The 12,481-nt window shown below is 49.9% G+C and overlaps 1 protein-coding gene across 2 annotated transcripts in view; it reads right to left on the bottom strand.

The window, feature by feature from the left end:
* tmtc1 (transmembrane O-mannosyltransferase targeting cadherins 1) overlaps window positions 1-4,468 on the bottom strand; it is a 52,858-nt gene extending 48,390 nt beyond the window's left edge. For both annotated transcript variants that reach the window (XM_007898619.2, XM_007898618.2), the window contains exon 1: window positions 4,136-4,468. In XM_007898619.2, coding sequence (XP_007896810.2) covers window positions 4,136-4,392 — 257 coding nt within the window. In that variant the 5' untranslated portion in view covers window positions 4,393-4,468. The remainder of the gene's footprint in view (window positions 1-4,135) is intronic.
* Between the last annotated feature and the right edge of the window lie 8,013 nt (window positions 4,469-12,481).

Below are 12,481 nucleotides of genomic sequence, written 5' to 3'. Positions count from 1 at the left end.
AAAAAAATTACTGCAAATCAGTTTTTTTTTAAATCACAGACACTGCGGATTGTCAGACACATCATTCCCCTATCATCCCACTATTAAATACAACAACAACAACATTACATTTATAGAGTACCTTTCATGTCCGGAGGACATCCCAAGGTGCTAAAATGCTTGTACTTGGCAAACCTCCTCATCACATCTCAAAGTGCAAACCACAATGAGCTCCTTTCAAGAATTATGCAACAGCTGATGTGCACCAGTAACACAGTAATGAGATGCAAGACCAAAATGGGCTCTCTGGCACCAACATCAATTTTACAGTGAACAATCCAACAGGCCTTGAATTTGTGGCTTCAGCTTAACCCTTTTAAAAGGAAGCCACAACTGCCTTGTGAGAGGCAAACCTTTACCAAGGTACAGGACAGAGGGCAGGGCATCTTAAATTGTTGCTGGAGATATTAAGGTCATGCACATGGAGGCTACAAGCAGACAAAACATGTAATTTCGGTTTGCAGTGATGATGATTCTGAGTAGAGGTGCTGACTTCATCTACAGACTGGTTACGTCAAGTGTTCTATTTGTATTGCTGCTTTTCCTGTACGTAAGGTCAATGTGAGATTTTATAATCCTGTGTGCAGTAGAGAAGGAGCTGTTAAGGGAGAGTTAAGTAAACTGTCTGCACACGTCTCAATCTCTGATCTTTTGCAAATCGTTCAAAATGCAGATCGTCAGAGCTTCTTTGAGCTTGCGATTCTGAACAGGAAAGCGGTGCATTCATTCATTAGAGTACGTAAACCACAGTTAGCTTCGTCAATAGAAAATTCATATTCTGTAAGCAGACAGAAAACCAGTTCTGATGCCATTGCAGACCGAGAACACAAAGCTTCAATAGTTTATTTCAATTACCTGAACCAATCCGGAAATACTATCACAAAAGCACTGGTAGGTATCATACATAATACATGGATAGATAGATTAAACAATAAACAAGATCACTTTGGGCAGATGGTGCGCACATTTTTCTTCTGATGTTGCTTTTTATTTTCCCTTGCTCTCTCTCGCTCTCTCACACTCTTGGTGGTCCTCACATTCAACTAGACAGGACTTCAGGAATTTTTCTATCCCTGACTCTCAACTATTTCTTTTCTTGGACTGAGATCAGTTAACTCAGGACAGGCAAAAAATTCAACCTGCAATGGGATTTGCGGATATTGTATTTGACTCAGAACCTACAGTACAATACCACCACATTTGTTTTCTCCAGCAAGAAGCAGGTCATTTTAGCTCCTCATACATTTAACCTGCGGGAGATCCAAACCAAACGGTAACAAACTGATAACACAAGTTCTTTAAGATGAAGGCATTCCATTGCTTCAATTCACAAAGCCGAGAAATGCACAGAATTTCTATTAAACACCAAGATAACAACAATAACTTGTATTTTTCAAGTTACAGTGCTTTTTCATATTAACAAAGTATAACTGATAGGAAATCACAAGATCGGTCTGGATGAAGAAGGACCATCTCATCTCTTCCATCCAGATCACCCGAACCAGCACCCACATCACAGCATCAAATCCCAGGATACTGGTTGAGGCCATCCTTCCTGGCAATTACAATTGTTACAATTGTTTATTATTATTGTTTATTCTGTGTAAAGAAATCTTCCTGGTATCTGTCCTGAAACCGCCCTTTACAACTCTAAATCCATGTCCTCTTATTCTACTGTCACAATCCATCCTGAAGTATTGATCTGGATTTGCTTTTTTTAACCCATTTAAAATTTTATACACCTCTATGAGACCCCTCTGAGTCGTCTTCTCTCAAGACTGAAGAGCCCAGGTTTGTCTCGTCATTGCTGAATCTTGTCTAGTCCCAAACGCAGTAGTGATTATGCACCAGCAACATCCCACAAGCAATAATGAGGCAAACAACCAATCCATTTAAATTTGAAGGTAAATTTAGATTCAGAGTGAAAAATAAACCAGTATAACCAGACAAAAGCACTGGTTAGGCCTCAGCTGGAGTACTGTGTTCAGTTCTGGGCCTCACACTTTAGGAAGGATGACAAGGCATTGGAGAGGGTGCAAAGGAGATTTACCAGGAATGAGGGACTTCAGTTATGAGGAGAGGCTAGAGACGCTGGGATTATTCTCCTTGGGGCAGAGAAGGTTAAGAGGAGACTTAATAGAAGTTTTCAAAATTCTGAGGGGATTCGATAGGGTGAACAAGGAGAAACTATTTCCACTGGCCGGTGGGTCGATAACCCGAGGACACCGATTTAAAATAGTTGTTAAAAGAAACAGAGGAGAGGTGAGGAGACATTTTTTCACACAGCAAGTTGTTCGGATCTGGAATGCATTGCCTGAAAAGGCGGCGGAAGCCGATTCGATAACAACTTTTAAGAGAGAAGTAGATAATTATTTGGGGAGGACAAATGACAAGTTTGCGGGGCTTTGGGGAGAGAATGGGGGATTGGGATTGAATTGGATAGCTCTTTTCAAAGAGCCGACACAGACACGATGGGCCGAATGGCCGCCTTCTGTGTGGTATAATTCTATGGTTCTATGATTCTGTGAAAGACCTAACACGTCTTTAAAACAGTAACAGGAGAATCACAAAGCAGACAGAAATTAACAACAACAAAGTGCATTTGTATAACACTTTTATCCCAAGGCGCTGGACAGTCAAGGGTTTGCACCCGAGCTGGGGGTTGGAATCAAGAGGGGTCTAGGTTTGGGAGGGTGACCGAAGGTATGGTCAAAGCAGAAGGGGGAAAAAAAGCCTTTGTCCACAGTTCAGACACATTCCTCCGAGGGAAAATGTGACGCTATTTCCATTTCAATGTTAGAAACACATGGAACCTCGCTTGTGTCCATTTTTTTTGCAACAGCTTAGAAAATAAACATTTTTTTTCACACGAACAAAAATGTACTTTAGCACAGCTCAAGCACCGCACATCTTGAGAGTCCCTCTGGCTAACCTACCTCATCTCCACGTTTGAGACTGTGACAAACAATACCACAAATCCAACGCTCTCTTGCTCCCTCCCCACACGCTCTGAAACGCTAACTTGTGTGAGGGACACTATATCAATGCAAGTTTTGTTATTATGAACTCGCAAGTACACTTACAGAAACACACACACACACAAGGTGACAGAAATATACATGGACAAGCTTATAGAAACGCACACAAGCATACAGAAACACACTAACACATGCAGCTTCCAGAAACACACACATACAAGCTTCCAGAAACACGTTTACAGAAACACACACACACAAGCTTGCAGAAACACACACATGCTTACACCAACACACACACAAACACACACACAAGCTTGCAGAAACACACACACACAAGCTTGCAGAAACACACACACAAAGCTTGCAGAAACACACACACACAAGCTTGCAGAAACACACACACACAAGCTTGCAGAAACACACACACACAAGCTTGCAGAAACACACACACACAAGCTTGCAGAAACACACACAAGCTTACACCAACACACACACAAACAAGCTTACACCAACACACACAAACACACACACACAGAAGCTTACAGAAACACACAAGCTTACAGACACACATACAAGCTTACACAAATACACGCAAGCTTACAAAAATACACACACAAGCTTACAGAAACACACACACACACAAAAGCTTACAGACACACACACATACACACAAGCTTACACCAACACACACACAAACAAGCTTACACCAACACACACAAACACACACACACACAAGCTTACAGACACACACACACACACAAGCTTACAGACACACACACAAGCTTACAGACACACACACACAAGCTTACAGACACATACACACACATACACAAGCTTACAGACACACACACACACACCAGTTTACAGACACACACACAAGCTCAGACACACAAGCTTACACACACATACACACACCAGTTTACACACAAACACACATACACACACCAGTTTACACACACAAATACACACCAGCTTACACACACACACAGCAGAGTACACACACACAGCAGTGTACACACACACACAGCAGTGTACACACACACACACACACAGCAGTGTACACACACACACACACAGCAGTGTACACACACACACAGCAGTGTACAGACAGCCCTCACTTGAAGCTGAGGATGCAGAGGGGACGGTAGGACTTGTGGCTGCTGCTGTCAGTGAGCTTCTTGCCCCAGAAGTCGTTGCTGAAGGCTCCGGTGGTGGGGCTGTGGGTCCGCACGTCCGGGTTGTTGACGATCGCCCACACGTCGTCGTGGACCAGGTCCCCGGGCAGTCCGTTCCAGTAGGCGGCGGCGCACAGCGCCACACAGAGCCCGTGACACAGGCAGTGCCGCACAGCGCTTCCCTCCGCTCCCAATGTCATGTCCTCGCGGCTCCCGCATCCCGAGAACTGCACTGACAGTGAGAGCACAGCGGCGGCTCCGCACAGCCCAACCCACACCCACACCCACCCACACCCACAGACACGTCCCCGGGCGGAGCCACAGCGGCTCAGCCCCACCTCAGCCCCACAGCACAGCACAGCCACAGCGGCTCAGCCCCACAGCACAGCCACAGCGGCTCAGCCCCACAGCACAGCCACAGCGGCTCAGCCCCACAGCACAGCACAGCCACAGCGGCTCAGCCCCACAGCACAGCGGCTCAGCCCCACAGCACAGCCACAGCGGCTCAGCCCCACAGCACAGCCACAGCGGCTCAGCCCCACAGCACAGCCACAGCGGCTCAGCCCCACAGCACAGCCACAGCGGCTCAGCCCCACAGCACAGCCACAGCGGCTCAGCCCCACAGCACAGCCACAGCGGCTCAGCCCCACAGCACAGCACAGCCACAGCGGCTCAGCCCCACAGCACAGCACAGCCACAGCAGCTCAGCCCCACAGCACAGCACAGCGGCTCAGCCCCACAGCACAGCACAGCCACAGCGGCTCAGCCCCACAGCACAGCCACAGCAGCTCAGCCCCACAGCACAGCACAGCCACAGCGGCTCAGCCCCACAGCCACAGCACAGCCACAGCGGCTCAGCCCCACAGCCACAGCGGCTCAGCCCCACAGCGGCTCAGCCCCACAGCACAGCCACAGCGGCTCAGCCCCACAGCCACAGCACAGCCACAGCGGCTCAGCCCCACAGCACAGCCACAGCGGCTCAGCCCCACAGCCACAGCACAGCCACAGCGGCTCAGCCCCACAGCACAGCACAGCCACAGCGGCTCAGCCCCACAGCACAGCACAGCGGCTCAGCCCCACAGCCACAGCACAGCCACAGCGGCTCAGCCCCACAGCACAGCACAGCCACAGCGGCTCAGCCCCACAGCACAGCACAGCGGCTCAGCCCCACAGCACAGCCACAGCGGCTCAGCCCCACAGCACAGCCACAGCGGCTCAGCCCCACAGCACAGCACAGCCACAGCGGCTCAGCCCCACAGCACAGCACAGCCACAGCGGCTCAGCCCCACAGCACAGCACAGCCACAGCGGCTCAGCCCCACAGCCACAGCGGCTCAGCCCCACAGCCACAGCGGCTCAGCCCCACAGCCACAGCGGCTCAGCCCCACAGCACAGCACAGCCACAGCGGCTCAGCCCCACAGCCACAGCGGCTCAGCCCCACCTCAGCCCCACAGCACAGCACAGCCACAGCGACTCAGCCCCACAGCCACAGCACAGCGGCTCAGCCCCACAGCACAGCACAGCCACAGCGGCTCAGCCCCACAGCACAGCACAGCCACAGCGGCTCAGCCCCACAGCACAGCACAGCCACAGCGGCTCAGCCCCACAGCACAGCACAGCCACAGCGGCTCAGCCCCACAGCCACAGCGGCTCAGCCCACAGCGGCTCAGCCCCACAGCACAGCCACAGCGGCTCAGCCCCACAGCCACAGCGGCTCAGCCCCACAGCACAGCACAGCCACAGCGGCTCAGCCCCACAGCCACAGCGGCTCAGCCCCACCTCTGCCCCACAGCACAGCACAGCCACAGCGACTCAGCCCCACAGCCACAGCACAGCGGCTCAGCCCCACAGCACAGCACAGCCACAGCGGCTCAGCCCACAGCACAGCACAGCCACAGCGGCTCAGCCCCACAGCACAGCACAGCCACAGCGGCTCAGCCCCACAGCACAGCACAGCCACAGCGGCTCAGCCCCACAGCCACAGCGGCTCAGCCCCACAGCGGCTCAGCCCCACAGCACAGCCACAGCGGCTCAGCCCCACAGCCACAGCACAGCCACAGCGGCTCAGCCCCACAGCCACAGCGGCTCAGCCCCACAGCCACAGCACAGCCACAGCGGCTCAGCCCCACAGCACAGCACAGCCACAGCGGCTCAGCCCCACAGCACAGCACAGCCACAGCAGCTCAGCCCCACAGCCACAGCACAGCCACAGCGGCTCAGCCCCACAGCACAGCCACAGCGGCTCAGCCCCACAGCACAGCCACAGCGGCTCAGCCCCACAGCACAGCCACAGCGGCTCAGCCCCACAGCCACAGCGGCTCAGCCCCACAGCACAGCCACAGCGGTTCAGCCCCACAGCACAGCCACAGCGGCTCAGCCCCACAGCCACAGCCACAGCGGCTCAGCCCCACAGCCACAGCGGCTCAGCCCCACAGCCACAGCGGCTCAGCACAGCCACAGCGGCTCAGCCCCACAGCACAGCACAGCCACAGCGGCTCAGCCCCACAGCCACAGCGGCTCAGCCCCACAGCACAGCCACAGCAGCTCAGCGGCTCAGCCCCACAGCACAGCCACAGCAGCTCAGCCCCACAGCACAGCCACAGCCCACAGCCCGACTACCACAGCACCAACACACCGGCAACACACTGGGCAGTGAGACACTACACTGGGCAACACACTGGGCAGTGAGATACCACACTGGGCAACACACTGGGCAGTGACACAACACACTGGGCAGTGAGACACTACACTGGGCAACACACTGGGCAGTGAGACACTACACTGGGCAACACACTGGGCAGTGAGACACTACACTGGCAACATACCGGGCAGTGAGACACCACACTGGCAACACACCGGGCAGTGAGACAACACACTGAGCAACACACTGGGCAGTGAGACAACACACTGGGCAACACACTTGGCAGTGAGACACCACACTGGGCAGTGAGACAACACACTGGGCAGTGAGACACCACACTGGCAACACACCGGGCAGTGAGACACCACACTGGCAACACACTGGGTAGTGAGACACCACACTGGTAACACACTGGGCAGTGAGACAACACACTGGGCAACACACTTGGCAGTGAGACACCACACTGGGCAGTGAGACAACACACTGGGCAGTGAGACAACACACTGGGCAACACACTGGGCAGTGAGATACCACACTGGGCAACACACCGGGCAGTGACACAACACACTGGGCAACACACTGGGCAGTGACACAACACACTGGGCAGTGAGATACAACAGTGGGCAACACACTGAGCAGTGAGATACCACACTGGGCAACACACCGGGCAGTGACACAACACACTGGGCAACACACTGGGCAGTGAGACACTACACTGGGCAACACACTGGGCAATGAGACACCACACCGGCAGCACACCGGGCAGTGAGACACCACACTGGCAACACACCGGCCAGTGAGACACTACACTGGGCAACACACTGGGCAGTGAGACACCACACTGGCAACACACCGGGCAGTGAGACACCACACTGGCAACGCACCGAGTAGTGAGACACCACACTGGTAACACACTGGGCAGTGAGACAGCACACTGAGCAACACACTGGGCAGTGACACAACACACTGGGCAGTGAGACAACACACTGGGCAGTGAGACAACACACTGGGCAGTGAGACAACACACTGGGCAACACACTTGGCAGTGAGACAACACACTGGGCAACACACTGGGCAGTGAGACACCACACTGGGCAGTGACACAACACACTGGGCAGTGAGACAACACACTGGGCAGTGAGACAACACACTGGGCAACACACTGGGCAGTGAGATACCACACTGGGCAACACACCGGGCAGTGAGATACCACACTGGGCAAGACACCGGGCATTGACACAACACACTGGATGGGGACCCACAGGGCAATAGAGTGAGAGTCAGACACAGGCTACAGGATCAATATCTTTAAAATAAGACCAACAGCAAATCTCAGATGCTTGGTGTTATTTCACTGTAACCTTTATCTGGACATGCCAACAGTGAGCATAGTCTTGTTTTCGGTGCAGAAAACCTCATTCTGTTTTGCCCCAAAATACACAGTCACCTTACAAAATACACTTTACAATACTGTTTCTTATGTGAATCACTTTGAGACATATCAACGGCATGATAAGATGCTATATCAAGTGCAAGTATTATTATTATTAAGAATGGTTGGGTGGGCAGTCCAGGCAGGCAGTCTGTGAACACAGCTTCTCTACTGACTGCTCAAAATTGCGTACAGTACGAGCCAGACCAACATGAACAAATCAACAGAAGAAGCAATGGTGAATGAAAGCAACACAGCTTTGCTGTTAATGGATGAAGCTCAGTGTGAAGCAAAGAGACTTTGCTCAAAATGTATCAAGAAACCTGGTCCATGTGCCAAAGCCATACAATTAATGTACGCAGACATCAGAAAACAGCCAGCGGCAGGTACCCAAGTCTGCATGGAATGGCCGAGATTTGGGCTATGATATATCCTTGTTAGAAGTTAGAAAGTTTGTTGCAAGTAAAATAAAACAAAATACTAGTAAAAATGCTTATCGGCAAACTGTTTCGCTTAGGAAATCAGTACCAGCATCAGTATCAGCATAGGTCTGGACGATGGAGGGAGATCAAAGAGGTAGGTCTTGACACAGATCTTGAACGATAGATCTTGTATTGTAAGTACCATTTCACTAAGCAACACCAAAAACAACTTGCATTTATATAGCGCCCTCCATGACGGGCGACATCCCAGAGCACTTAGCATTGGTGGACCCAATGCCGAGCCAGAGGGAGGGGAAGGTGACCGTAGGTGTGGTCGAAGAGGAAGGTCTTCAGGCACACCCTGAAAATGGGGAAAGAAGGTCGAGGCAAAAGGATTGAGGGAGGGACCTCCATAGCTTCGGGGTGTAGAAGCTGAAGGCACGGTCACTGACTGTGGAGCAGAGGATTCAAGGGACAAGGAGGAGGCCAGAGTCAGTAGAGTGGAGGCAGCGGGTACTGCTGTGAGGAGAATGGAGAGATATGGGGGTTCCCAGGTGTGGAGGGATTTAAACACTAGAGTGAGAATCGTGAAGTGATCTCTGTGACAGGGAGCCAGTGGGGTTGGGTAAGCACTGGGGTAATTGGGGTGCGGAGTTTAGTGTGGGTGAAAATGCAGGCAGCGGAGTTTTGTATGAGTTGAGTTTTGTGAAAAGTGGAGGAGGGGAGACCAGCAATTAAATTGAGTAGTCAGCTGAGAGGTGACGAAGGCGTGGACAAGGATTTTGGCAGCTTGTGAAGTGAGGTATTGTCGGAAAACAGATTGCCGATAAAACTTTTCATTTTTACTATTTTCTTGAATTCCTTTACTTAAGGCTTTTAAGATCTGTGTTTGTACACACATATATATATATATATACAAACACACACAAACAGTTAATTTAAAACCATTTAAGATTTAGAAATTTAAAGCTTGTATTTTAATTAGAAAATTGTCTCACGAGAGCCAAACCCTGTCATTGACTGGTTGGGCCAAATAGCCTATTTCCGTGCTCAACAGTCTACATAAATCTATGATAATAAATTTAATTCTCCTATTTTTTGGAGACTGTAGAGCAATTTCCTGGTGTTTTATTGTTAGCCCGGGTTAGTCTGAGCTTGAACATTTGTACCTATGTTATCAGTGCACAACGCAGCATAAGCTCAGAAGGAGTGAAATCGGGTGCAGCTGAGATTTGTAGTAACTGAGAGAGGAGCAGCTGAGGGCACTTGATCAAGACAAGGCAGGTGATCAAAAATATTTTCACACCAATTGATAATTGCCACCATCGGGATGTTCAAGCACTCCGAGATATTACCCATGTGAAGGGCGCTAAATCAATTCAAGTTGTAGTTGTACACACCCAAAGACTGAGCACCGTGGTGGGTATTTACTGTATTAACGGTATCAACACAGCAAATTCTGGGCAGAGAGTTTTGCTTTCATGAAGGGTCAAAACCCATAATACAGAACATATTGCGGAAGTTGAAAAGACTGTGATAGAGTAACATGATGAAAGGAGGAGTGGTTAGCTGACTGTCAAGCTTGGGTTTTAAAAGGTTGCAGATTGGAAGAGACTGAAGAAAGCAGGGAACTCCCTCTGCATGGGAAAGAACCAGTCTGAGGCAGAGTAATGTGTCTAGATGTTAGCACCACATGCCTAACAGAGTGAGGAGGAGGTTGGTGGGGGGGGGGGGGAGTGGTGGGGAGGGAGAAGAACGTGGTAGATGACTGGGAACAAAGACACTACAAGGCTCACATTGTTCCTCAAAGAACAAAAACACCATGGGGAATGAGTGTGAGAAATGTAAATACGAGGCTAGTGCTTTCACAAGAAACATGGTCATTAACAGCGAATCACTGGGTGGGCGGGTGGCAAGAAAATCCTGAAGAAAAGAAGGGTATCCCAGCCAATTCTCCAGCCACGAGGATAACACAGCATCACCAGGAATACACCCAGCAAAGACAACAAAAGGGCAGAGTCAATTGTCAGATTGCAAGCAGACATTTGAGTGCACAATCCAGGCTGACACTCCAGTGCAGGCCTGGAGAAAGCACTGCATTGATGGAGTTGCCCTCTGATTGAGAGGTGAAAATCAGACAAAAATAATAATAATAATCCTTGCATTTGATACAGCTTTCATGTCGAGAGGCCATCTCAAAGTGCTTCAATGGATTTACTTTAAACCGGGCTGTGTATTATGTAGGAAAACATTGTCTATCTGTTCAGAAGAGGACCCGACTCTGTTCTTTGCTCCTGATTATACAGAAAAGGAGCAAGTCGGCAATGCTGAGTGGACGTGAGGTAAGACCAGGTTTGGGATCAGCTCTGATAACTCCATGGCTGCCATCAAGGCTATTTGTACAAGTTCCCCCATGGAACCCTACCTCCGAAAAAGTAAAAAGGAGATGAGGGAGTGAAATTCGGAAAATCAGCTTGGCTCAGTTGGTAACACTATCGCCTCGGAGTCAGAAGGTTGTGGATTCAAGTCCCAAATCGGGGACTTGGAATCACATGGTCTAAGCTGAACATTGCTGAGCACTATTCAGCTAAGCTAAGCTAAGCTTACTGTGCACGAACTGGCTGCTGCATTTCACCCAAAAAATACAGTCAAAAAACATTTTCCAGTATATCACTTTAAAACGTCTCGACAACATGATAAGGCACTGTATCAAATGCATTATTATTTTTATAAAATTGAAGGGAGGAAGAAGCACTCAATTCACAAGATTGCTGCTCACGAAATCGGACGCATCTGATTCTGGCACTGTTTGGTTTCTTTGATGAATCACACTCACTTCTCTCAGTTCAGGAACTCAGCACTCCTCACGTCCTGGTGGTGAAAGCCCAACTGGAAAAAGTCATGGCATTTCAAGCAACGTTTTAACAAGAAACAGAAGAGATTAGAAATTTGAGAGATCAGAAATTCAAGCGACAAGCAGAATGAGAGGGGGGCCAAAAAAAGCTATGGTAAGGTTCCCTTCAAAGATTGATCGGAGGGTTTGAACAAGGTGTAGTGAATGTAGAAAGGGCTTTGATCACTGCAAGATTAGGTTTGCGATTTAATACTACTGAATATCTTCTGTCATAATGCAGAACTAATAATTGCAGCACAGAGAGGCCAGGAAGAATATCGGTCATCTGTTTACAGACTGCTCTGCCAAGTGTCCTTCTCACGAAGGGATTAAGGTCAGTCAATTCAATTGTACTGTCAGTCTATGCTGTCTTTTCTCACTGGGGCCTGAGCATTACTGCACCTTCTGAATCTCAACAGCGTAAATGCAGCAGACAAACTTCTTTGTAGTGCCAGCAGTATTGGAGTACAACAGGACTCTGACCCACATGCAGGTACTGAAAAATGTGACAGAAAGTTACATTGACTGCAAGGCAAATTAGACCCGACTGCACCTCTAACGTGAACAGAACTATATGTCTTTCAGCAAGGGAAGCCATGACCTAAAATGTACAACAGGCTGTATGTCCAACAACAGCTGCTGCAGCACCTGACTGTGTCCAGAAAATCCCTGATGAAATTCAGAAGCAGTATAGGCAGGCAGATGTTGAGAGCTGTACAAATGACCCAATGCTTTGCGATTTAAATAGATGACAAAGCGCAGGCCCCAATGGACTATGTTGCCAGTACATTTGCTTAATTCTGATGAACTTCGAAGCTGTTGTTTACTGCTCTACAATAACAACTTCAATAACTTGCATTTATAATAGCGCCCTTGATGCTGGGCAGTATCCCGGAGCGTA

Source organism: Callorhinchus milii, unplaced genomic scaffold, assembly GCF_018977255.1.
Source record: "Callorhinchus milii isolate IMCB2004 unplaced genomic scaffold, IMCB_Cmil_1.0 Scaffold5, whole genome shotgun sequence".
NCBI classification, from domain to species: Eukaryota; Metazoa; Chordata; class Chondrichthyes; order Chimaeriformes; family Callorhinchidae; genus Callorhinchus; species Callorhinchus milii.
The sequence above is the reverse complement of the archived record's forward strand: the minus strand, read 5'-3'. Positions and strand labels throughout refer to the sequence as shown.